Here is a 27,990-nt window from a genome sequence, read left to right on the forward strand (position 1 = left end):
AAGGGCACTTTCATGGAACTTTGTGACTTGCTTTCCCCTGTTCTGAAGTGCCAGAATACCAAGATGAGAGCAGCCCTCATAGTTCACAGGCGAGTGGCAATAGCCCTGTGGAAGCTTGCAATGCCAGACAGCTACTGGTCAGTCAGTAATCAATTTGGAGTGTGAAAATCTACTGTGGAGGTTGCTGTGGTGCAAGTAGTCAATGCAATCATTGAGCTGCTGCTATCAAGGGTAATGACTCTGGGAAATGTTCTGGTCATACTAGATGGCTTTGCTGCAATGGGATTCCCTAACTGTGGTGGGGCCATAGACAGAACCTATATCCCTATCTTGGCACCGAAGCACCAAGCCGGCGAGTACATAAACCGCAAGAGGTACTTTTCCATAGTGCAGCAAGCACTGGTGGATCACAAGGGACATTTCACCAACATCAATGTGGGAATGCTGGGAAAGGTCATGACGCTCGCATCTTCAGGAACTTTGGTCTGTTTAAATGGCTGCAGGAAGGGATTTATTTCCCAGACCAGAAAATAACTGTTGGGGATGTTGAAATGCCTATAGTTATCCTTGGGGACCCAGCCTACCCCTTAATGCCCTGGCTCATGAAGCCGTACACAGACACCCTGGAAAGTAGTAAGGAGCTGTTCAACTATAGGCTGAGCAACTGCAGAATGGTGGTAGTGTGTGTATTTGGACATTTAAAGGGTCGCTGGCACAGTTTACTGACTCGCTCAGACCTCAGCGAAACCAGTATTCCCATTGTTATTGCTCCTTGCTGTGTGCTCCACAATCTCTGTGAGAGTAAGGGGGAGATGTTTATGGAGGGGTGGGAGGTTGAGGCAAATCGCCTGACACCAGGACGGTTAGAAGAGTACAGCGGGGCGCGCTGCGCATCAGAGAAGCTTTGAAAACCAGCTTCATGACTGGCCAGGGTACTGTGTGACACTTCTTTGTTTCTCCTTGATGAAAACCAGCCTCCTTAGTTGCCTCTAAATTCCCTGTAAGCCACCTGCCCTCCCCCCTTCGATCACAGCTTGCTTGCCAAGGAAATAAAGTCACTATCATTTAAAGAACATGTATTCTTTATTAATTGATTATAAAAATAGGAAGATAACTCACAAGGTAGCCCGAGTGGGGTGTGGGAGGAGAGTGGGAAGGAAGGAACAGGCCACTTTAAAACTTCTTGAATGACAGTCTTCTGTTGCTTGGGCTGTCCACTGGGGTGGAGTGGTTGGATGCCCAGAGCCTCCCCCCCGCCATGCTCTTGGGCATCTGGGTGAGGAGGCTATGGAACTTGGGGAGGAGAGAGGGTGGTTAAACGGGGGCTGCAGCGGGAAGTCTGTGATCCTGCTGCCATTCATGAACCTCCACCAGATGCCGGAGCATGTCCATTTGATCCTGCAGTAGCCCCAGCATTGCCTCACGTCTCCTCTGATTTTCCTGTTGCCACCTCTCCTCACGTTCATTGGTCACTTTCCTGTACTCTTCTATTTTGTCCCTCCACACATTCTGCTGAGCTCTGTCAGTGCCGGATGACTGCATGAGCTCAGAGAACATTTCATCACGCGTGCGTTTTTTTCACCGCCTTATCTAAGATAGCCTTTGGGACGGAGGAGGGAGGCTTGAAACATTTGCAGCTGCTGGAGGAAAAAAAGGGAGTAAAGTATTTTAAAAGATACATTCTACAAAACAATGGCTATACGCTTTCAAAGTGAACAACACTATTCACATTACATAGCACATGTGATTTTGATACAAGGCGGCATTTTGCATCTTTTATTGAGTGCCTGCGGCTTTGGTATTAGAGATCATATGCAGTGCCAGACAACAGAATTCGGCTTGCAGGCAGCCATGGTAAGCCATAGTCTTTCGGCTTCTGCAACCTTCATAACAGCAGCGCCCTCCTCTCCCATACTAAACAAAGCACGTTGAGTTGGCCATTTAGTGCTGTGGTTTTCCTGTTAACGTGCAGCAGCAGAAACCAAACTAACCCCCCTTCCTCCCGCATCCAGTTCTCTGGGATGATTACTTTACCCTTCCCCCCGCTGCGTGACTGGTATCAGGGAAGAGAGATAAAGAACGGATGTTGCTTGAATACCAGCAAACACCAGGACTGTATGCTGCCAGGCTTTTTTATGCAATGATACCAGATTACTTGCTACTAGCATGGCATGGTAAAGTGTGCTACCATGGAGGATGGAATAAGGCTGCTCTCCCCAGAAATCTTCTGCAAAGGCTTTTAGAGTACCTCCAAGTGAGCTTCATGGAGATGTCTCTGGAGGATTTCCGCTCCATCCTCAGACACGTTAACAGACTTTTCCAGTAGCTGTACTGGCCATGAATGCATCCCAAGTCCTCAGGGCTACTTAATCATTAAAAAACGCTTGCTTTTATAACATGTATTATATTTAAAAAGGTATACTCACCAGATGTCCTTTCTCCGGCTTGGTTGGGTTGGAAGGGTATTTCAGTCAGGGTGATAAAAAGATCCTGGTTGTTGGGGAGAATGGTGTGCTATGTGCTCTCTTCAACTCGTCCTCCACTTCCTCATCTTCCCCATCCACAAAATCCTCAGGCATGGCGAAGAGTACCCCATCATCGGAGTCCACGGACAGGGGTGGGGTAGTGGTGGTAGCCCCCCCTAGAATTGCATGCAGCTCAGCGTAGAAGCGGCATGTCTGGGGCTCTGTCACAGAGCATCCATTTTGATTCTTTGGTTTTCTGGTACGCTTGTCTGAGCGACTTAAGTTTCATGTGGTACTGTGTTGTGTCCCTGCTATAGCCTCTCTCCTTCATGGCCTCGGAGATTTTTTGAAATGTTTTGGCATTTTGTCTTTTGGAACGTAGTTCTGATAGCACGGATTCCTCTCCCCATACAGTGATCAGATCCAGTACCTCCCGTTCGGTCCATGCTGGAGCTCCTTTTCAAATCTGGACTACATGGTCACCTGTGCTGATGAGCTCGCCTGGCCAAACAGGAAATGAGATTTAAAAGTTCCCGGGGCTTTTCCTGTATACCTGGCCAGTGCATCTGAGTTCAGAGTGCTGTCCAGAGCGGTCACAATGGTACACTGTGGGATAGCTCCCGGAGGGCAATACCTTCGAATTGCATCCACACTAACCCTAATTTGAAACGGCGATGTCGATTTCAGTGCTAATTCCCTCATTGGGGAGGAGTACAGAAATCGGTTTTAAGAGCCCTTTATGTCGAAAAAAGTGGCTTTGTTGTGTGGACGGGTGCAGGGTTAATTTGATTTAATGCTGCTAAATTCGACGTAAACTTGTAGAATAGACTAGGCCTTAGGAACGGGTTTAGGATATACCCTGGTAAGCCACTCTTAAAGCAAAATTAGAGTGCCCACACAGGTATCAATTTAAAAACAGAATTAAATTGGTGCAACTTTCTGATATAGATGAACCCTTATATGAAGCCACTCCAGACTTTTAAACACTTAGACATGTGATTAATTACAGCATGTGACAGTTCTGCAAACATTTAGACGTGCTTCACTTTAAGCACATGAGTAATCCCGTTGACTTCAAATCAAACACATGCTTAAGTGTTTGCAGGATTCAATTTAAATGTGTATAATTTGGATAGGACTGTAATATGAAAACCATTTACAAATATTTGAAGCATGTAAACATCAAGGAAGGGAGAGGAATTTGTTTGGCATTCTACAAGGGGAAATAATTGAAGCTAATGGTTTGTAATTTAGAATCTATACATTTAGGCTGCTGTACATAAGGACGATCCTCCTAATAGTGACATCTGTTAGACTGCAGTATTCTTCCAAAATAAGCAATCCATTTTTATTATTTATTTAGTTGCTCTATAGTATGTACAAAGGCATGCCTGTCCTTTACTCTTTGTGCTCCTTAAGGCATTTTAAAGGTTCAGTTGTACAAGTAGAATATTCTAGGAAGTCACAAATATAACTTTGATTATGGATCTTGGGTCAGTGATGGGATCTTTGTTGTCTCTGTGCAAGGTGTATTGGTTCCTCATAAACTATTTGACAACCTCCAGTTACTACATACAACCTGAGTTGTTACTGCACAGCTCTTTCAATCACAGCCTGACCTGCTACAGGTCCTGGTTTTCCAAGGGGTCCCTTAGGAATGGTTCTCCCGTTACAAGTCCTTCTTTCCTGAGGAACTGGAACACCAAGGTGGGTGCAAAATCCAAACTCAGGGATTTCCTTATAAGGGTATCAAGATCCTTGAAGGGGTGTGTTCGAGTGGACAAACGCTACAGTGGACCAGAAAGGCAGTGACTGAAGCTGAGGCCCACTCTGCAATATTTAACCTGACATGAATAAAAAAGTAAAGCTACCCCCAGAGCCAGACTGCTGTAGTAGAGAGCTATGGGGTCTGCAAATGTTTTAAGTAGGGACTCTCTCACCTATGTGTTCTGAGAGTATGGAGTTCAAATCCTGTGATGTGCCCAGGGGAAAAATGCTGGACTAGTCTCAGCTCAGTAGGGCAGTTAAGATGGGTTAGCAGAGCAGAGGGGGATAAATGGTTGTAGTTCAGTTTTCAGGTTCTGGATCAGCCCTGAAATTGGTGGAGGACAAACTATAAAAGCAAGAGGCTGGTTTATGACACCAGAAAGAGTTAGGGGAGGAGCCGGAAGAGAAGTGCTAGAACTTGCTTTGGGACCTCATTTGAAAGTAAGTAGAGGGAGAGGAGGGCATGGGCCAGATTTAGATGATGTCTAGGTCTCACATTAAAATAAATAAATGAGCCACTGTTTAAATCTTATCCACCCTCAGGGTTTAGGATCTCAAAATGTATATACCCTGGTGACTTTTATAGGTGTTTATTCCCTACTTGACAACACTGAGGAATTCTTGGGCATAGGAAATGACATATGCTTTTTGGAAAAGCACAATAAATACCTATTTACATAATACAATGAAGTTAGCAAAACCCCAGCAGTGTTGTGGAGGGAATGGTTGACTCCAAAGTCCCAGTTATTAATTGCCCCCAGCTTATTGAGGCCTAAAACTGTTGTTCAGAAATTAGTTCTCACCCATCTAAACCTCTGTCATGAATCCAGTTAGAATCCATCATAGAATCATAGAATATCAGGGTTGGAAGGGACCCCAGAAGGTCATCTAGTCCAACCCCCTGCTCAAAGCAGGACCAAGTCCCAGTTAAATCATCCTAGCCAGGGCTTTGTCAAGCCTGACCTTAAAAACCTCTAAGGAAGGAGATTCTACCACCTCCCTAGGTAACGCATTCCAATGTTTCACCACCCTCATAGTGAAAAAGTTTTTCCTAATATCCAATCTAAACCTCCCCCATTGCAACTTGAGACCATTACTCCTCGTTCTGTCATCTGCTACCATTGAGAACAGTCTAGAGCCATCCTCTTTGAAACCCCCTTTCAGGTAGTTGAAAGCAGCTATCAAATCCCCCCTCATTCTTCTCTTCTGCAGACTAAACAATCCCAGCTCCCTCAGCCTCTCCTCATAAGTCATGTGCTCTAGACCCCTAATCATTTTTGTTGCCCTTCGCTGTACTCTTTCCAATTTATCCACATCCTTCTTGTAGTGTGGGGCCCAAAACTGGACACAGTACTCCAGATGAGGCCTCACCAGTGTCGAATAGAGGGGAACGATCACGTCCCTCGATCTGCTCGCTATGCCCCTACTTATACATCCCAAAATGCCATTGGCCTTCTTGGCAACAAGGGCACACTGCTGACTCATATCCAGCTTCTCGTCCACTGTCACCCCTAGGTCCTTTTCCGCAGAACTGCTGCCGAGCCATTCGGTCCCTAGTCTGTAGCGGTGCATTGGATTCTTCCATCCTAAGTGCAGGACCCTGCACTTATCCTTATTGAACCTCATTAGATTTCTTTTGGCCCAATCCTCCAATTTGTCTAGGTCCTTCTGTATCCTATCCCTCCCCTCCAGCGTATCTACCACTCCTCCCAGTTTAGTATCATCCGCAAATTTGCTGAGAGTGCAATCCACACCATCCTCCAGATCATTTATGAAGATATTGAACAAAACGGGCCCCAGGACCGACCCCTGGGGCACTCCACTTGACACCGGCTGCCAACTAGACATGGAGCCATTGATCACTACCCGTTGAGCCCGACAATCTAGCCAGCTTTCTACCCACCTTATAGTGCATTCATCCGGCCCATACTTCCTTAACTTGCTGACAAGAATGCTGTGGGAGACCGTGTCAAAAGCTTTGCTAAAGTCAAGAAACAATACATCCACTGCTTTCCCTTCATCCACAGAACCAGTAATCTCATCATAAAAGGCAATTAGATTAGTCAGGCATGACCTTCCCTTGGTGAATCCATGCTGACTGTTCCTGATCACTTGCCTCTCCTCTAAGTGCTTCAGGATTGATTCTTTGAGGACCTGCTCCATGATTTTTCCAGGGACTGAGGTGAGGCTGACTGGCCTGTAGTTCCCAGGATCCTCCTTCTTCCCTTTTTTAAAGATGGGCACTACATTAGCCTTTTTCCAGTCATCCGGGACTTCCCCCGTTCGCCACGAGTTTTCAAAGATAATGGCCAAGGGCTCTGCAATCACAGCCGCCAATTCCTTCAGCACTCTCGGATGCAATTTGTCCGGCCCCATGGACTTGTGCACGTCCAGCTTTTCTAAATAGTCCCTAACCACCTCTATCTCTACAGAGGGCTGGCCATCTCTTCCCCATTTTGTGATGCCCAGCACAGCAGTCTGGGAGCTGACCTTGTGAGTGAAAACAGAGGCAAAAAAAAACATTGAGTACATTAGCTTTTTCCACATCCTCTGTCACTAGCTTGCCTCCCTCATTCAGTAAGGGGCCCACACTTTCCTTGGCTTTCTTCTTGTTGCCAACATACCTTCCATCTAGGAAGAGGCTTCCCTTAACCTGTCTGCTGCAGTCCAGCAATGTCCTCACTAACAGGTTTTGCCCCACTGCACCAGAACCAGGCAGCCACAGATCAAAGTCAGCTCACGTAGCTCAGCTGCTGCACAGTTCTGATTCAACAAAGTCATCTCCGCATAGGGTCCAGAATATTTGGATAGGAAACCCAAAACAAAGCAAAGTCTGTACAGAATGTTTGGTCACTGTGGCAGAATTTCTGGTTTGTTAGTTGAACCTGTTTTGTCAGGATGACACACTTTCCCCAGATTATATCTTTCACTGTCTCCCATCCATACATATATTTACATGCACTATTTAATATTTCCAAAACAAGATCACAAACTCCAAAACAATAAAGCATAGTGCACTGTACTGATCAGCACTGGATTGAATTATAGTATGTAAATTAATCTTGACAGAGCTTGCTTTTCCCATCTATAGAGGAAGCAAAGAGCTTCTTTTCCCTTTAAGCCTTTTATCTCTCTCAGGCTTACATGAGTGCCTGTGCCTTGCACTCTAAAATTCAGGATTCTCTGGAAAGAGTCATTTGCCTGGTCTCCCAATCGCAAGCAAGAGGAGTGGGACTTTACTCCCATTAAATCCTTATTCGTGGTAGGAATGTCTTCTGGCCCATCCTCGACCTCCATCTCCTGAGCATCTGTTAATGTAAGTTTCAGAGTTTATTCATTTCTTCTGCTGGCCAGTTTCCTTTGCTAGATTGTTCTGTGGAACACCTGCCTGTACATCCCCACACCCATGGTACTGTCAATTTCTCTGATTTGCCGTCAGTGATCAGCACTCTCTTGTCTTTGGTGCCTCATTCATACCTAAGTCTTCATGAAGATCCTGGTTGTTCCAGGGGCCAGTTTTTATCTGGAAGGGATATACCTCTATGCCTATCTCAATGACATCCTGATCTGGGCATCCTCTATGCCCCTACCAGACCAGTCATAAAAGAGAAAACTATAGTACCTTCTATCCCATCACTTCCTAATCTGTCAAGATATTTCTCACTGACTGCCCTATCAAGACATTTGTATTTGTGAATGGTCTTAGATACCAGGGTGGCAAAGGCTCATACTGGATATATCCTGCAAAGACCTTACAGGTAGGAAACAGCCAGGTAGTACATCCTGAAGTGTGGAGAGAGCTAGCTGGTTCCAGGAGGACAGAATGCATGGAGTCTTGTCTATTAGCTCTCGCCCTCCACCTCACAAGTGTAGTCTGCTACACCTCAGAAAATTCTGATTTACAAAGGTTAATATAAATTTTTCAGACATGTAAACCAGATAAAATCTTGAAATTGTGGAGATGCACTAATCGTTCCATAGTGGATGTTGGGGTTAATAATCTATCATTTAAATTTGTCAACTTTTGCAGAGTATAATTGCAGACTCCATGACAAATGGCTCTCTGTGCTTCAAAGGGAGACAGAAAAAGGTGAACATAAGTTTCTCTGCAGGTCAAGGAGATAAAAGGCAGCTGAGGCCTTAGTCTCCCCAGACTGTACCCGCCACGATGGCATCTTTGTGCCATCTATAAAAAGCCTCTCTTGGAAAATGAGATTCATATAGATTTTGCTTCAAAAGTTCCTAACTCTCTTTCATTGCTGTGATTTACCTAATATTCCAAGAGGTCCCCATATTTGCTGGTTGCCTTCCAGGAGCATGTTGCCAGTCATTCTGGAACTCATTTATTATGAGAGTAGGCAAGTACAAGGAGGTGTCTTTGATAAGAGTCCTAAAATTGGCTTAAAATTTACATGGAGGACTAGCCCACATGTAACCTTATGTTTTTCTTCTCTTCTTGCTCATCAGCAGCTAGCTGCAGAACCTGAAAAAATAATTTCTCAGGTCCATATTTTCTATCTTATGTCTACCCTAACAGTAGGAATGAGTGTGTGGGGAGGGGATGAAGGAGGGTAAGGGAATGGTAATAAAGGTAATGGGAGAGAGTTGGAGTGCTTAGATCCTAATCCTCACTCTGATCAGTATTGGCAAGTTTGTTTAGGCTTCATTCCCTCTCCAGATCCATTCTTTCTGCCTTTAAGGAAACACTTTCTGTAATCAAAATGAAATTTCCTATGAGCCTTTACTTTGAAGATGGTTTAGGTCATGATTTTAGAGATGTGATGTGACCACCCCACTAGTAAGAAATCTTGCAATATGAAATTCAAATCAAAGATAATCCTAGGGTTAAACTACATGGATTTCATGAAGACTGGACAGTTTTTATAAAACCCAGAGAACCTGCCCCCAAGAAAAGGAAGGTCACAACAATAGAGTTGACCTCATAGACTTATTTTTCCAGGCATATTCAAGGAACAGAAACAAAAGGACCAAAATAATTGAATTGTTTCTCTGAAAAGAAGTTCTGATTAAGGTACTGTAATTGAGGAATTAACTAGGTTATTAAAATCTTAGAATTGAATATTCAATTAAGGTTCAATGTTGCAATAAAAATGAAGGAAGAAATAAAATATTCAGACTAATTAAGTTACTGGGGAGACAGACAAGAGAGGACTACAATAAAGATATTAATTGAGATTTCAGCTGTCTCTTATAGTGGAATGAGAATTGCAGGATGATTTTTAGAACTCCTAAAGTCTACTTATTCACTTACAAGAGTCTGTTGAGAAAAATATAGACATTGGAGGACTTTAAGGGACTCTAATCTTTATAATCCGAAAAATTTTAGTTGTTGAATCTTGTTATTGAAAATGTTACCTTTTACTTTTACTACTATCACAAAATTTAACACAAATTGTCCCTGAGCATTTCACATTTAATATCAAAAAGCAAGATATGCCAAAGGTTAACTTGGAAGACCATATCAAGTAAACTGATATTAACTGTAGTGATGGTTCTCCAGTGCTTTGCACCTTGTGCAGTTATTTCCACCTGTGCAAAGTGGGTGTAAAATGCTACCAAATCAGAATGGCTTCTTCAAAGCATCCCAATTATTCCCACCTCTTTGCTTCCCTCCAAATACATGGAAAATGGCTACTCCTGAATATTTAGAGCATATTGGGACTGGACAGTGACTACATTCAATTTCTAAAGTGACACTGGCAGGTTGAAACGGAGGAGAATATTTGAAATATTTTTTCATGTTAATAGAATTTGATTTGTTAATGGTAATCTAAGTCATCTTTAATAGTTATTTTCCATACTTTCTTAGCAGAAGGAATTAAAGCTTTGTAATTACTCAAGTTTAGGCCTTGCAGGCAGGATTAGACTAAGGCAATTTGGCATCCCAATAGCCCTGCCCCGAGTCTTGCCCCTGCTCCCCACCTGGGAGTGGAGGTAGCAGGAGCAGAAATATGAGTCACCCTGCACCCCCCAGGTATGACTGTAGAGCATCAGGGATCCCTTATGCCCTGCTGGAGATGCAGGAGTGCAGTAGTGGGGCTCCCCAGTACTTAGTCCATCAGACAGGGTATAACTGCTTGGGAGAAAAATGGGTTGAGGCCCAGTGGATTCTTTCTTCCTACTACACAGAGTCCTCTATTGGAGTGGTGTCGGTAGTGCACCCTACATTGCTTCTGGGTATAGTTAACACAGCAGTGAAATGCATGGGACAGTGGGACACTGAGATTTTGGTTCAGGCTCTGTGCAGTCTCGGGTTTTGCTTGGTTCATATTTTCAAGCTTTTTGCAACCACGTGCTAGAAATTGACTTTTTAAAAATATTAGAGTGAAAGATTCTGATGTAATCATATTACTTCAGGAGCGGGAGCTTTATACATGGGCCTATAGTACCAATAGCTTTAATTCACCCATGAGTTGATGGTATTCTGTTATTAGTATCTTTTTTGTAACTTTCAAGTGCTGGTATATTTTTAATATAATAATAAAGACTGAAAGAACTGGTTATGTTTAATTTGGAAAAGAGAAGATTAAGGGGGGATATGATAGCTGTCTTCAACTATTTGAAAGGCGGCCATAAGAAAGGTGTAGACAAATTGTTCTCTCTTTCCACCGAGGGCAGGCAATGGCTTCCAACTACAGCATAGCAGATTTAGATTACATCTCAGGAAAAACTTCCCTAACTGTAAGACCAGCAGGACAATGGCACAAACTGCCCAGGGAAGTCATGGAAGCTCCTTCACTGGAGGTTTTCAAAAAGAGGCTAGATAGCCATCTGTCTTGGGTCGTTTAGACGTGACAAATCTTGCATATTGGTAGGATGATAGACTAGATGAACATTGTGGTCCCTTCTAAGTCTATGATTCTATGACCTCTATCCCTTGAACTAAGAGTAGCTGTAATAATCTTATGTGTGGATCAGTCAACAAAGAGAGTTGCAAGACATCACTTTTTGTTAAACAGCAGAGGAATGTTGTGAATCAGGAATCCAGTTTTCTGTTGCTGGCTCTGGAGGGGCCTTTTGTCCAGTAGTTACAGACAGTCACAGACAAAGAAATGTTATATTTATTCTGAAAGACAGAGTGACTAGGTTGATAAGATTTGTCGTATTAGAGACCTATGTCAGTACCAATTGCACAAGAAGTGACTTTGTGCAACTTCTGTTACTTTATTTGTAAGATAGGTGGATGAAAGTTGCTCACTTCCTAAGGCTGAGGCATGAGGTCTTGCTCAGTAATGAAGACTATGATAGGCACCAAATTAATGGTAGCCAATGAAGGGGCTGAAATTAAGGGTTTATCGATACACATACTTAATTCGCAGTGAGATGGGATGTAAATCTATCCCACACTAACCTGCAGCACACTAAGTGTGTGTGTGGACTTTGCTTCCACACACAAAAGTTCCCTAATGCACTTTAATCTATTCCTATTTCAAAGCAAGGTAGATCATATCACATACGGGAACTTTTTTGTTCTAAGCAAAAAAGCAGATTTGACAGTAGGATGAGTAGAGCTCAGTCATTTGGAAATGCTCGTGCTCTCTTATCCTAGCAGAGACTTCATTTGTGTTCTTGATCTGGTTTTATGGTATTCTTTTGAACCCCTCCATTTACTGGCATTAGAAACTTGCATATCTCTAAATTGTTTGTACTTCAGCATAATATTTCAGTTAACTGTTGTATTGGCTGCTCATCTACAATTGATAGAATTTCAGTTATTATGTTACAAAAGTATGAAGGTGTATTTTAAAAGACAAAGCATATGGTGGGCAGGCAATCTCATGCTAAATGTTGATCAGATAATCCTCAGACACTCATCAAGGTCAAATTCAGGCTTCCTGTTAAAATTCCTTGCTGCTTTTTAAACATGGTATTCTTTTCCCTTTAGGAATGGCAGAATTCTATCCAGAAGAATGCAGGACTGGCGTTTATTGAGCTCATCAATGAAGGAAGGTAATTCATTTTAAAGCTTTTGGACAAGTAGTCATTTTGCATTTCATTCCATTGGGTGATACTACTTTCTCACCATCTGCTCCAGAAAGAATTGAGAAAAGGCCATTTTAATTAAAAAAAAAAAATTTACTGCACAAATACTGTGCAGAAAAATATTTAATTTAGTAAGATATAAAATGTTAAACTCTTAATAATTGATTGAAAACGCCCTGTGTGCTGTGTAAAGGTTTGAGGTTTATTTGAGATTTGAGCCATTATCCTACTGAGTAGTAAGGTTGTTTTACACAGAGGATCTAGGGAGCCCAATCTGTAAACCCATCTGCCACTCCATCTGTTTTAGGAGTACAGTATTTATTGTACAGATGCACTTCCTTATACTCTCAGTTCATGAGAAATTATTTTATCTAGACTACTTGCTATCTAAGGTACTACATAAAACAGATTGAACATCAAATTTATGTGAGCTACCTAGTTTTATAAGCAGTTAAGATACTTTATTAACACTAGAGTAATTTTTAATGTTACTTTGATCTGTGTCTGCTTTTATGTTTTGTCCTGTGCCATCATTTTTCAATACTCTCTGTCCAGCCAGCTGAGCAATAATGGTACACTCTCTCTGGCTTAGCTGGCAGAAGATATTCCAAGGCAGATGTAGTCATCACCTCCATTGCCTGTATAGCTTCTACTGGCCGTGGAGTAGAAGCCTTTTAAACCTAGATGTCTGATGATGATAAATGTGGTGCTGAACAAAAATCTTCATAATAATACACTTGTTGAAGATTTTTTTGCCAATTTGTTTTATAGTTTCATTTTTACTGGTAGTATGACATTAACAATACAGAAACATCAAATCTTCCCTTGATGAAATGTTATCTTTATTGAAGGAGCATAATTTTTTGTCTAATTGTATAATATATTTATATGCAGTTCAGTTGTACATTCTTGCTGTAGGATGACTAGTAAACACCGAAAAATAATGCAGCAAACAGCTCTATCTAGAAGTTTATACACTTGGGCTAGATTTTCAGTTGGTGTAAATGAGCATAGCTCCCTTGAAGGCAATGGAGCTACACTGATATACATTATCTGAGTATCTGGCCCATGTGAGTAAATTCTTCTGGGCAGGAACCATGTCTTTGTATGTGTTTGTAGAGCACCTATCACAATGGGGAAATGATCCTGACTGTATCATTTATTGAAGACGATTGTAGTATAAATATTAAATGATGATAAACTGTACAGTAAACTTGGTTTCTATAGTTTTGTCCAAATTTTTTGGCTCGTCTCCCATGATTTTTAAACTTAACCATTTTAGCTGGAAAACTCACCCATTTTTTTTTGTTTACAACATCTGATAATAAAATCAGATTTCATTATTGCACACTCGATACAATTACACTGCTGAAAAAATGTCAAAACTGCATTTTTTAAGTTCATATGTAATCGTGAAATATCAGTGGACTGTGTACATCCATCTAGCAGTAACCTTCAAAACAAAAGGAGCAGTATTAAAGAACTTGCTCTTTCGGTCCAATCAAATTAATGTCTAACCAAACTATCCATAGGTACTACATCTTCCACATATTTTTGTCAAAGGTATGTTTCAGAATATGTGTGTGTTTATTACTAGGACACTTGTTCTCCTCCACAGTTAGCAGATCAGTTTTTAATTTACCCTTCTGGGGATAAAGATAACAATCCTTTAAGTGGATATTGTTATAAATATTTATTCTACTTAATAGCTAAACTTGTGAATGTGATTCATCAATCATAGCTAGAGAATGCAATTGTGCAGTTGTCAACAATTAACAGGACATAAACAGTTGATGAATGTGCAGCTGAATTAAAGTGCTCCCTAGGACAGCCTGAAATTATAAACTGGATCATTTAAAGGAATCTAACAAAGGATCTTTATAATTAAAACAAAGCACGGTTAATGGGATGTAAAATTGCATATAATCACTATGCAATAACGACTGGATTTTAAATTATTAAAGGGCAAAATGAAGACTAAGAATAGTTTAAAAGTCTGAATTAGATTGTGAATCATCTATTTAATAAATCAACAGTTTCACCAAAATAAACCCTGCCTAACTCATCTTTTTTTTTTAACAAAATTAAAAATACAAGGGGAGTAGTTCATAATTTTGAATCATTCAGTCCTACACTAGCTTCAGGTTTTAAAATATGGATGTTATTAAAAGATTTCCTAATTTTGATTTCCTGTTTTTGCATCAAAACATTTGTGTACCATTATAATCTTTAATGACTTCCCTGGAAATATAATGAAACAAGACTTTTCATTATAATAATTAGTTTTGACTCCTAAAGTAAAAATATATTGTCCACAATGCTGTTGCTTGGGTTTTGATAAATAGCATCCTGTTTTTAAATAATGTGTATTAGTATATTTGTATTTTACCTTACTCAAGGTATGTTGTGCTATAGATGTCTGAACCGCTTTTATTTGTGTAGTCATGATTTACATGACATTCTGGCACTATTTTCCAGTGTTAGGAACATGGGATTACTACCCAGGTACTCCTGAGTTTTCTAGTTCTGTTGCTGACTCTCTCTCTAATCTTAGACAAGTTACGTTACCTCTGTCTCAGTTTTCCCATCTCTTAAATTGAGATAATACTTACCTACCTCAAAGGGCTGTTATGAGGATTAGTTAATGGTTGACAATTAAAATTAAAAAGTTGCATAATTGTTAAGTATTATTCATAGGCACTATTTTAGTAGTTTTCAGTATAAAAAGAGCTTCTGGTTATAACATAAATGTAATATTTGCAAGAAGAATATCTTCTAGGAAAATTCCATTAAATATCAATTTGTAAAAGAACATTGCCACTGCAAAATTTTTCAGTCCTTAGAACCATAGAAATATAGGGCTGTAAGGACCTTGAAATATCATCAAGGTGCTGAGGCAAGGCTAAGTACACCTAGACCATCCCTGACATAGAATCATAGAATATCAGGGTTAGAAGGGACCTCAGGAGGTCATCTAGTCTAACCCTCTGCTCAAAGCAGGACCAATCCCCAATTTTTGCCCTGATCCCAAATGGCCCCCTCAAGTATTGAACTCACAACCCTGGGTTTAGCAGGCCAATACTCAAACCACTGAGCTATCCCTCCCCACCATACATGTGTTTGTCCAACCTGTTGTTAAAACCTCCAGTGATGGGGATTCCACAGCCTCCCTTGGAAGCCTACTCCAGAGCTTAACTACTCCTATAGTTAGAAAGTTGTCCCTAATACCTAACCTAAATCTCCTTGCTGCAGATTAAGCCAACTATTCCTTGGTCTATCTTCAATGGACAAGGAGAATAACCAATGAAGTGAGCTGTAGCTCATGAAAGCTTATGCTCAAATAAATTTGTTAGTCTCTAAGGTGCCACAAGTACTCCTTTTCTTTTTGCAAATACAGACTAACACGGCTGCTACTCTGAAAACTGATCATCTTCTTCTTTATAACAAATTGGAAGACTATCAGGTCCCCCGCAGTCTCCTTTTCTTAGGACGAAACATGCAGTTTTTTTTTAACCTTTCCTCATAGGTCAGGTTTTCAAAATCTTTTATCATTTTTGTTGCTCTCCTTTGGAATCTCTCCAATTTGTCCATGTGTCCTGAAGTGTGGTACCCAGAACTGGGCACAGTATTCCAGAGATCAGTCCTCACCTTTGCTGAGTAGAGCAGGACAGTCACCTTCCACGTCTTATATACAACACTCTTGTTAATGCACTTCTGAATGTTGTTAGCCTTTTTTTGCAACTGCATCACATTGCTGACTCATGTTCAATTTGTGATCCACTGCAACCCTCAGATCCTTTTCAGCAGTACTACTATCTCCTAGTCAGTTATTCCCCATTTTGTAGTTTTGCATTTGATTGTAAATTATCAGCTTTATAAAATGCCTCTTTAATCCATTTCACATTGGGAATATGCAGCGTTGATGGTACTAGTCTCACAAATTAAGAACCTCATTAACAGCTGTTAGATCATTCCCTGAAAATTAGGATTTCAAATTTCCATTTATTTGCTGAAATATACATGTAAAATTATTTGGAAATTCATTGGCTTTTTTAACAATGATGCATGATACATACCAGTGAAAAGTATTTAGCATAAAAAATAGTAAACAGTCTTTGAGGACCTTAAGAAAACTGCAATCAATCAAAAGCATTTATATGTAGTATTCTTCTTCTGAGTATGTATCAATGTGGAACTCACTATAGGTGCACTTGCACCTTGTGAATATGATAGAGGAGTTTGTTTGTTTTTTTTAGTAGCAGTCTCCATCCAGGCTGTTCATCACCTTGTGCCACCTTTTGCTCCCATATGAACTCAGAAAGGTTGGGATATTCGCAACCCTCCCTCACTTCCTTCTTACTGCCCCTGGCAACAAGATGAAAACTGGGGAATATCCAACCTGCTAATTTTTAGCTCAGGCTAAATGTCTTCAAAACCTTCCAACCTCTTTATTAACTGCTGTGAACTAACCTGACATGTCTGGACCTAATACAACTGGTCAGACATACACCTCCTCATACAGAGTCCCTTATAGTGGGCTCCTTAACATGGTGGACCAAAACTTGCAGGCTTCAAGCCATGTCCATCCTGTGATGAACTTATTCCCTTGAAGGCTAGAGACAGTAAGTGTGTCTTCTGCCTGGGAGAATTGCATATTCCAAGCAGATGTTCAGTGTGCTTATCCTTCTCTGCTAGAATGCACAAGTCATGAAGCTGAAACTCTGCCTTCTAGATCAATCCATGAAGGTCTCATCAGATCTAAAGAAATGAGCTCCAGAATACTACTGGTGTAGAGCCCCCCAATTTATAGCCACGGATATAAAGCAGATATCCAAGAAGGTGCAGGGCTCTATTGGGAGCCACAGCAGAGACAAAAGACAAACTGACCCTTCAGTCAGGTGTCAATGAAATCAAATGGACAATCAATTGATTCAGTGGCCATTCTTTGGTAGGAAAGATGGTGTGGATGGAAATCTACATTTTGACAAAGGAACAGCTTGAGATTCCTGTCCAAACAGAATTTCTATCTGCTGAACCTCAGCTGGAGATGATTCTTGTGCAAGAGAAAGGACTATAAGGGGAGAAGGCAGATGCCCCAAAACATCTCTCTCTTCTTATCTCTCTACCCATGTCGCCAACAACACCTACAGAAACGAAAAAAAAAGCAGCATTGGAAAGCGGGAGAGATCCTGTTTGAATGGGGGTTTAGCCAGTAAAATCTGGTGGAATATGTGGTGAGAGAGACCTTTGCTTTTTAATTTATTTAGCTTATTAAGTTAGGTATTAGTTGTGTTTTACTTTTATTTCCCAATAAATGTAACCAATTCTGACCTTTATGCCTCATTACTTGTACTCACTTAAAATCTGTTTCTATAGTTAATAAACTAGTTTTATTGTTTTATCTAAACCTGTGCGTTTGGATTGAAGTGTTTGGAAGACTCCATTTGGGATAACAAGGAATGTGCATATCATTTTCTATTAATAAATGACTGACTTTAGATGAGTTTGTATTGTCCAGGAGGGTGCTGGGCAGTACAAAGATGAACATTTCTGGGGTAAAGTCTGGGACCGGAGAGTTTGCTGGTGTTACTCTACAGTGTAATCCATGAGTGGCTGGCTATAGCAACCATGCAGTGCAACTGGGAGTAATTTACATGCTGCAGGCTGTGTGAGCGCAGACCAGGGGTGGTTGCTTACACAGCGAAGCAGTGTAAAAAGCACCCCAGATTGGAGAACTGAGGGGACACAGCTGTTTAACAGTTCAGATTGTACCCTGGGTGATGTCACAACTCCTCGTTGGACAGAAGAGAGCGAGGCACTCTTCCACCAATGTCAAGCCAACAAAAGCCCTCTAATTGCGATGGTATTGCTTGAGTCTTTGAACTCAGCAAGAAGAACAAGGTGGTATGAAATGGTGATGGTGCTTGACTTCACTGGGTCAAGTCACAAAGCCTGGAAACTCCTCTGTCTTTTAGGCAGTTTGGCTCCAGCAGCCTACAAACTACCTCAACTAAGTGCACATGCCATCTCCACACAGTTAATTGCCAACTCCCTTGTGCCGAAGACAAAAACATCAGGTGGCAAGTCCACAAACAACTTTACTGTGCACTAAATCAGCACCTGGTGTCTTCACCCCTTTCTGCCCCCTACATAGTAGATGAAGTGGACCCAGGGTCTTTCCAACATTAAATCAGAAAATAGGGAGGAATGAACAGACTGTATCCAGAATTCTTGAAGAACTTGGTCCAAAGGCAAGAAAGAGCTGGCAGGCCTCTTCAGCAACATCCACTCTTCTAGTATAATACCAAAAGTGTGGAAGGTAACCAAGTTTATAGCCATTTTAAGCCAGAAAAGAGGCCACTGACCTAAAGAGCTACCAGCCCATCTCCCTCCTTACCAGTTGCTTTAACTGTTGGAGTAGCTCCTACTTTTAAAGTTACAGCTGACACTGGACCAACTGGTCCCCAAAGAGCAGGCTGGATTTAGAACTGGTCGCAACTGCTGTGACCTTAACCGGCTACATAGAATCTGATTACCCGTGAAAATTACAAACATCAACATTCATAGACCTTTTTTCTGAATAAAATACTGTGTGGTGCCAAGGTCTCATGCTGAAGTTATCATTAGCTTTCCCATGTGAATAAACCATCAGACTCATCACCTAGATGCTGAATAACAGAAGATTTACACATACACCTTAGCACATCTGCCAGTAAATCACGGAGATTGAACAACAGCCTCCCATAGGGATATGTTTTAGCACCTGCATTGTTCAATCTCTATACCAGTGACATATCAGTCACATCATCTTGTGAATTCATCTCTGCAAATGGCATTGAACTAACAACACAAGTGTCCTCTCTGAAGGCCATAGAAAAAGTCATGAACATTGATTTCCAGACACTTAAGATGTATTTCAAAGCTTGGCGACTGAAACCCAGTGCTTCAAAAACATTTGTTCTCTGTCTTCCACTTAAGTAACCATGAGACCAAAGTGCCTCTGAAAGTGGACTTTTCTCATCTGTCTCTTTCATGTGGCCACAATCCACAGTACGTTGGCGTTATCTGTAATCAGACACTGAGCTGTAGCCAACACCTTGACAACACCTAAAGAAGATAAAGACAAGGGTTAACATAATCCAGGAACTTTCTGGCACATGCTGGGGATATGATGCGCACACACTTCAAAGGTCAATACAAGCTAGGCTCTTGCCAACAGTGGAATATTGTGCACCAGTTTGGTGCAACAGCTCCCATGCTAATCTTGTTGAAACTGAATTAATGCCATACTTAGGAACGTTTAGCAGCTTTCTCAAGTCAAATCCAATACTGTGGCTTCTAGTTTTGGTGGGCATTGCACCTGCCAACATCAGGTGAGACAATGCTGTGGTCCGGGAATACAAGAAGATTCTGGTTGCCCCAGACCTGCTGATACAAGATTTCAATTCACTGCCACCCTCTCAACTCAAATGCAGGATGCATTTCTGGATACACACGCCAACATTACAGGCCAATAGAAAGGATGCCACACTTACTGATTTGAATCAGGAGGCCACTTGTGATGTCCCAAACAAAGACTTGATTGAAGATCCAATGAAAGGAGTACAAAGAAGCCAGAATCCCAGGAAGCATTGGAGTGCACTTAATTGCATTCAGACAATGCAGAGAAGGTGTGGAATTTCCTCCACAAATGGAAAATCAAAGAATTGCCAAATTCTGACTGTGATGAGATACAAACCATGCAGCACATCATGGACAACTGCCCCATTCACGCTAGCAGTGGTGGCACCAGGGGGATCCATCTAGTTAATCCAGAAGTATTAGAATGGCTTTTGAATCTCACTTATAATCTCAGCCCATTGCTTTTCAAATGCAATACAAAAAGAATATGATTGCTGTATGAAGTGGTATTTCCAGCATCAGTCCAGGCACTTGGATGTATTTAAAGTGTTCCAGGAGTTCCTTGTGAGGATTGCTTAGACCCCAGAGATAAAGACTTTTTGTCATATCAGAGAAATCCCATATGCAGTGTGACATACTGCCAGCTTCTGGCCAATCAGGATTACACTCCCTGTTGATGAGGGACTGCTAGATCCAGCTAAAATCTTGGTGGCATATGCAATCCACTATAATACCAACAGCAAAATGAGTCAAGAAATGGTACTAGGTTCCCTCTTTAGGGTTTGAGTACTTCTTCACTCATGCCAATCCAGGTCCTTTGGTTGTGTCAGCTGTACAAGAGAAGTTAAGATTGAGCAAAGGTGCACCGAAAGACACAGTCCCCAAATGAGTGACCTATTTGGGAAGAAGGCACACTCCTCAGTTTCACTGCATGTGGCAAACTGCCAGGCCCCGCTGGCCAAGAACGATTTTCTTACATGGGACAGGTTGACATCCCTTCTTCGCAGAGCTCTCATGCAGTAGAGGGGACAGCGTAAGGGCATAATTAAGGAAGGCCAAGTGGTGTCCAAGACAACCTTGTAGGTAGTAATGCATGCCTCAGACACCAGAGAAACAGAGTTATCAACTATAAACCTTGTCTTGATCTTGAAGCCTCTCTTTAGGTAATCATTTAGTTACACCCGCCCAACTCCAGATCATTAAGAGCCTTGAAGATAAGGCCAAAGATCTTGAAGTAGACTTGATATTCTGAGGAATGGGGACCCAGTGTAATGATCAGAGGACAGGTTTAATATACTCTCAGTAGCCTGAGTTTTTGAGGAGCTGAGTTATTGAATTCTGCACTAGTTGTATTTTCCTCAGGATTGAAGATTTCATGTCTATACACATTGGAATGCCCTAGTCCCAGTCAGGAGATGACAGTCATTTAGTAATAAGGCAGGTCATAAGTTGCGAGGATGCAGTATGGTGTTTTACTCATACATAGATGTTAGCGGTGTCACTGAATTACACTTTCTATGTGAGAGCTCAGTATCAGTGAAAAATTTTGGAGCACTTTTAAACTGTGAACTGACCTGACTAATTGTGTGTTGGCATTTCAAAGCAGAGGAGACTGCATGATGTCTCAAAATTCCTTAAAATGTTTTTCTCTGTCAACCAGCATAATCACTGTCTTGGTTGGGTTTAGCTTCAGTCTGCTATTCTTCATTCATGAGTTGAGGTTGCCCAAGCACTGTGCTAGCTTGATGGTGTTAGTGTTGTTGTATGTTGCAAAGGACAGAGCTGTGTATCAAGTTTGTTGTGAACTGACTGTTTAGAGATGAGATTAGAGACACAAGGTGGGTGAGGTAATTTTTTTTTTATTGGGCCAACTTCTGTTGGTGAGAAATAGAAGCTCTCAAGACAGCTCTCAGAGCTCTGTGTAAGCTCCAAAGCTTGTATAAGTTGCATCTTGGCAGATCTCATCAATGAGCATCTGATGAAAGTACATCTGTTCCTCTGGACAAGTAAGCAGGCAGATCTTCAGGAATGGGGACAGGGACGGGATCTTAGCTAAACTATATCAAATGTGCATTCTGTAATACATTTTGACCGTTGCTATTTAGGAATAGGCTGCCTTTTTAACTTACCTGGAGCATCCAAAAAGATTGGGGGACTGTGACAGGGTCGGGCCAGATGGCTATAGGAGAGTAATAGAAGGCAGATATATTAGCCCCAGGCTAAGTAGGTCCCTTTTCCCTGGGTAAGGTAACAGGGAAGGTTCCAGAACAATCAGGAACCTTCTGGAGACAATTAAGACAGGTTGATTAGAACACCTGCAGCCAATCAAGAAGCTGCTTGAATCAATTAAGGCTGGCTAATCAGGGCATCTGGGTTTTAAAAAGGAGCTCTCTTCAATTTGTGGTGTGTGTGAGAGGAGCTGGGAGCAAGAGGCACTAGGAGCTGAGAGTGAGAACGCGGACGGTTGGAGGACTAAGGTGTACAAGCATTATCAGACTCCAGGAGGAAGGTCCTATGGTGAGGATAAAGAAGGTGTTGGGAGGAGGCCATGGGGAAGTAGCCCAGGGAGTTGTAGCTGTCACACAGCTGTTCCAGGAGGCACTCTAGACAGCTGCATTCCACAGGGCCTTGGGCTGGAACTCGGAGTAGAGGGCAGGCCCGGGTTCCCCCCAAATCTTCCCAACTCCTGGTCAGACACAGGAGGAGTCAACCTGGACTGTGAATTCAGAAAAACGGCCAAGCTGAGGGCTGCCGTGAAGCTCCAAGGCAAGCAAATCCGCCAATAAGCGCAAGACCCACCAAGGTTGAGCAGGAACTTTGTCATAGGACATAAGCATGGCTATTTTTTCCAGAAATATAAAAAACTAAGAGTCTTCTTTAGTTCCATTCTATGCAAGATATTTTGCTTCAAAGAACTGACTGCAACATAGCTAAACTAAAAAAGAAAATTGATGAATGTGAAAATTCATATCTGAAGACATAATTTAGGTAGGAGGATTAATGACTACTGTCGCAACCTGACCCAATATGGACACCATTCTCTTGTGAGTAGTCCAACCACATGGTCCTACATGCTTCCAAGTCAACTCAGTTTGGGCAAAGTCTATTCACTGTTTCTAGCTCTGGGACTCTAAGGCTCGCTCCCTTGCTCATATCACTTGCCTGAGTCCTTTCTTTGGCCATGGGATCCACAATCCAGTGGTTATAGCCCCTGAAACAAGCACATCAGACTTCCTGAGCTCCTCAGTCACTTGCATACATTTTCCCAGAGTTCGGCCAAGGCTGTGGGCACTCTTGGCTTTTAGTTTAGCCTCCTTGGGGTCAAAATGGCAGGAAAGCAAGGAACGCAGACTAAGCAAAGGAATTTCTTAATCACAATGACTTTACATTTAAAAGCACTTGAGTGTTACAGCTCTTTGTAAAACAACAGAGTCCTAAGCTGCATCCTCCCCGAGTCCATCTCACCCTTTCTGTGAGTCACAGTCTGCTGGTGTTTCAGGCTGGGCAGAGTTTCTCTTGCCCTCTTGTTCTTGCAAGGCTTTCAGTTTGGATGGTTGGCCACCTAACACCACCCTTTTTTATGCTTCATCCACCTCTCTGTAGAAAACCCATTGTTCCATGGGTACCTGTAGATGAATCATTCAAAACTGACAGCCTTAGATTACTGTATTGATGGCTTCAACATACTAATTAAGTCCATTTCCTAGGCAGAGCAGCTATCTGGGATGCAATTCAGTAAGTCGCCTCCAGAAAGTTTAGACCTGTGTTCAGCACGTCATGCAAAGGGAGTTCACCATAAAAAGACTTAACTGTCTACAAATTTGAGACATCAGACTTGATTCTGATTAACAGAGAGGAATTAGTTGGAAGCAATTTGGGTGAAAGTGATCATGAAACAGTTACATTATCTTGAGGAAAGGAAGTAGTGAGAACTGCAGGATAAAGACAGTGAACTTCAAAATAGAAAACTTTAGCCAAGTTAGAGAACTGGTAGAAAAGGTACCATGAGAAGAAAATCTAAGAGAAAAGGGAGCAAAGGAGAGCTGTCAGTTTCTCAAAGAGGCAATATTAAAGGCACAATAGCAAACTATCCTGATGCAGAGGAAAGATAGGAAGACTAATAAGAGGCCAATATGGCACCATCGGGAGCTCTTTAATTACCTGAAAATCAAAGAAGGAATTCTACAAAAAGTAGAAACATGGACAGATTGCTAAGGATGAATACAAAAGAATACCACAAGCATGTAGGACAAAATCAGGCTAAGGCACAAAATGAATTTCACCTAACAAAGTTCACACAAGGGAGTACGTTCTGTAAATACACTATGAGTAAAAGAAAAATGAAGGGAAATGTAGGTCCATTACTTTGCAGGGAAGGAGAGCTAATAACTGATGACGTCAAGAAGACTGAGGTGTTTAATGCCCATTTTGCTTCAGTCTTCACTAAAAAGGCTAATTGTGACGAAATATTTAATGTTAACATAAACCACAATGTGGAAATTACAGGTTAAAGCAGAGGTCCCCAATCTGTGGGGCGTGTCCCCTGGGGGGGGGACGAAGAACGTTCGGGGGGGGTGGCTGGGGCCGGGGCCAGCCGCCACAGAGGGTAGGGAGGGAGCACCGTCCTGCTCTGCTTCTGGCCCTAGCCCCTCAGTTGGGGATGCTGGATGCTGACCCTGTTCTGCGACCACCCCCAGCTGTTGCCCCAGCCTTGGCACTCTTTAACCCTGTCCACATCCCCCCTTCCAGTAAGGGGTAAGGTGGGGTACAAGGTAAAAAGTTTGGGGACCACTGGGTTAAAGAATATTTAAATAAGTTAAATGTATTTAAGCTGGCAGAGTCTGATGAAATTCGTCTTATGATATTTAAGGAACTAGCTGAAGCAATCTCAGAACATTGTGATTATCTTTAAGAATTCTTGGAGCATGGGTGAATTCCCCGAAGACTGGAGAAGGGCAAATATATTACCTATCTTTAAAAAGGGGCACAAAGAGGCTATGGGAATTATATGCCAGCCAGTCTATTTGGAGAGACACTGGAAGAAATTATTAAACAATCAGTTGTAAGCACCTAAAAAGAGTATAAGTAATAGCCAACATGGATTTGTCAAGAACAAATCATGTCACACCTAATTTCCTCCTTTGACAAGGTTACTGACCTAGTCCATGTGAGGAAGTTGAAGAAGTGATAATCTTGATTTTAGTAAGGCTTTTGACACAGGCTCATAAGCAAACTAGAGAAATGTGGTTTAGATTAAATTACTATAAAGTGGGTGCATAACTGGTTGAAAGACCATACTCAGACAAGTTATCAATGGTTTGCTGTTAAACTGGGAAGGTGTATCTAATGGGGTTCCACAGGTGTGTGTCATGGGTCTAATAGAGTACAATATTTTCATTAATCACTTGCATAATGTAATGGAGAATTCGCTTATAAAATTTGCATACAACACCAACCTGGGAGGGGTTGCTAGCACTTTGGAGGACAGGATTAGAAATCAAAACAACCTTGACAAATTGGAGAATGAGTCTGATTTCAACCAAATGAAATTTAATAAAGTTGCAAAGTATTTCACATAGGAGTACACATTCTCAAGCCTTGTCTTAATTAACACGATCCTCTCATGTCTAGTAGGGTAGGCTGTTGCCCACCAAAATCTTTGCAGTGCTTTACAGCCAGCCTGGCTGTGATTGTTCTTTCATAAGGCAAGTACGCTGTCCGTTTGCCTTTTAGTTGAAGTAGTCATTGTATCTCTTTGTTCTCCAAGATATACTTCATAAACAGGACACCCCCTGCTGACTGTTTCTTCCTGTAGATTTCCTCTCTTCTATATTCCACAATCACTTAGTTGGCACATGTTTCAGTCTGGAAATAGACATGTTGGGAGAGGTATGTAATACACCAATGACCAGGCAGGGAGATAGGTGTCTCTTACCCTCTACCTGAAAGGAACAGCTCTGAGGTATGTCACCACCTGGTAACCTGCCTTAACTCCAAGACCTTAAGGACATAATTTTCAGTACAGATGCATAACTCCTTAAATATCCATCCATACATTTCACAACGATTATGATGACCAGTGGACTACCAGCTCACAGTAGAGACTTCACATGCCACCCTTCAGTGAACTATTATGCAGATATCAGACCCGGTGATCCCTGTAAAACCTTATTTAACCCTGGCTGTCTTGGCACCAAAGGATCTCCGAAGCACACTAGGTACATTGCTATCTTTCTGAGAGATGCCAAATAGTAATTGTAAGCAAGTATACTAATGCCACAGGAGTCATTTCAGAAAAGTTCAGGGGCTCGGGGGCATCCTTGCTTCTCTCTCCCAGCTCCTGCTCCCTGCTTTGGGAGGTGGGGGTGGGGAGCAGGGAGGTGATGTGGGCAGACAGTGAGCCAGGGTGGGTGTCTCACCAATCGCTGACGCAGGGCTTGGATCAGGGCCTGGCTTGTTCTGTGATTTTTTTCTGGCCCACACCTCTGCTGCTGCTTCCTGTGCAGCTGGTGGGGACCGGGGTGGGGGCGGCAGGGGCAGCACTGATGATGTAAGGATTAGGTGACCTACCCCAGCCTGCCCAACAGTACTCCCTGCAGGCTTGGGGGAGACACGACAGCCTGGCTACCAGGGAGCTATAAAAAGTTTGGGGTTGTGGAGGGCAACTGCTCCCACTGCTCCATAGAAAATGATGCCCCTGAGAAGACTCCCCTATGTTGTCACCGCTCTTGTTCAAGTCGTACATGAGGCTGCTGGTTTGGTTAATGCGGAGTTATGTGCTGCAGTATATGTGCAGCTCTTCATCGCCATCACATCTGACCCAGCTAGAATAGCTGAATGAAATCCACAGTGTCAACATGAATTTGGGATTGGATAAGAGCTAGTGGACTGTGATTTAATTCAGACAAGATAGCGATAATGATGTTGTTGCTGCCACCTCTTTGCTGAACGGAAGCGTATTTTGGGGCCTTTTAGGGCAGTTTCCTGTTTGAAGCAGAAATCAGTGACACCAAATAAAGTATTTTCATAGTTTATTTATTAACTGTACAAAATCCTGTTTCCTTGAATAGAAATGGCGGCAAACTTTAAACGCAATTCTGTTTTTCAGAAATCTCTGGTAAAGTACCACTGACCTATCCCCTGAAGCAGTTGTCTTGAGCCTCTTTCCCTCTCCAGGAGTCTCACAAAACTGAGATACATCCTCCTTTTATAAATTGAAAAATACTAATATAGTGATAACCATGAATAAATCTCACTACTCTCTGTTCACTCAGGGCTAGATTTTTAAGATATTTAGGCACTAGAGATGCAAATAAGCACCTAACGAGATTTTCAAAAATGTCAAGACACCAAAGTCCCATGGGACAAATATACAAAACTCTCATTGCCTTCAATGAGCAAAATTAGGCCAGTATTGTAGCACTTTTGACATTCCCACCCAAAGAGCTACTCCTAACAATAATAGGGGGAGAGAGAGCAATGTCATTTTTGAAAAAGAGCTCTCAATCTACGGGTTTTTTTCAATTATTATGACATGTAGTGTTGCCAATTGCAATTTTATCATGAGTCTCATGATATTTTTCTTAAATCCCCAGCTACTGGAAACCTCTGATTACAAGAAAATCTGTTTTCATTTAATCTCAGCTTTCATATTTGTAAAAAGTGAGTTTCTAGTCCTCTTGAATTAAGAGAAAAGCTTAAAAATATTACCTGAGTTCACCCAAAGGGTTCAAAAACCAAAAGCAAATTGGAAAAAATCCAAAATAACTTATGTATGTATTAAGAATCTGATTTTATGACAGGAGTCTCATGATTTTTGGATATTTGATTTTTGGCAATACTGGTATTTTAATAATGGTGCATTTAAATAATTCAAGTTATATTGTGCATTCTTTTTGCATTTCTTTGATTTATGCTGCTGTTATACATAAAAATAAAAAGACATTGCATCTTTTATGCACTGTGGACATTCAAATTTTAATTAGCTAGATGAAATACCAGTAATAGTTAAGTAGTTGTTCCAAAAAAAAAATCCTATATTCATGCTATATTTGTGGTTGCAGTATCACTATAAGCAGGTCCAAATTACAACACTTCTGTAAGCAGTGTTTCCTTTAGTTAGCTAGCTGATACTAAACTCACTGCATAAGGCCTCTTTCATTGTAGAGAGTTTTCTCTGTTTTTTCACAAAAACATGAAATTACAATGAACTCTTCTGAAAAAGTTAAATTAATAATGTAAACTAATTTTGCAATTATATTTCATTTGGCAAATCTTCAACTATTTCCATTCTAAGGCAAGCTTATTGAAATAATTTATTCGAAGAAAGTCAAATATGAAGATGGATTTCAAG

The 27,990-nt window shown here is 41.6% G+C and overlaps 1 protein-coding gene across 2 annotated transcripts in view; it reads left to right on the forward strand.

The window, feature by feature from the left end:
- The window catches only part of NBEA (neurobeachin), an 835,554-nt gene that overhangs the window by 476,768 nt on the left and 330,796 nt on the right, over nt 1-27,990 (forward strand). For both annotated transcript variants that reach the window (XM_038414552.2, XM_038414563.2), the window contains one exon: nt 12,139-12,203. In XM_038414552.2, the coding sequence (XP_038270480.1) occupies nt 12,139-12,203 (65 nt within the window). The remainder of the gene's footprint in view (nt 1-12,138; nt 12,204-27,990) is intronic.

This window comes from Dermochelys coriacea, chromosome 1 (genome assembly GCF_009764565.3).
Source record: "Dermochelys coriacea isolate rDerCor1 chromosome 1, rDerCor1.pri.v4, whole genome shotgun sequence".
Taxonomy (NCBI): domain Eukaryota; kingdom Metazoa; phylum Chordata; order Testudines; family Dermochelyidae; genus Dermochelys; species Dermochelys coriacea.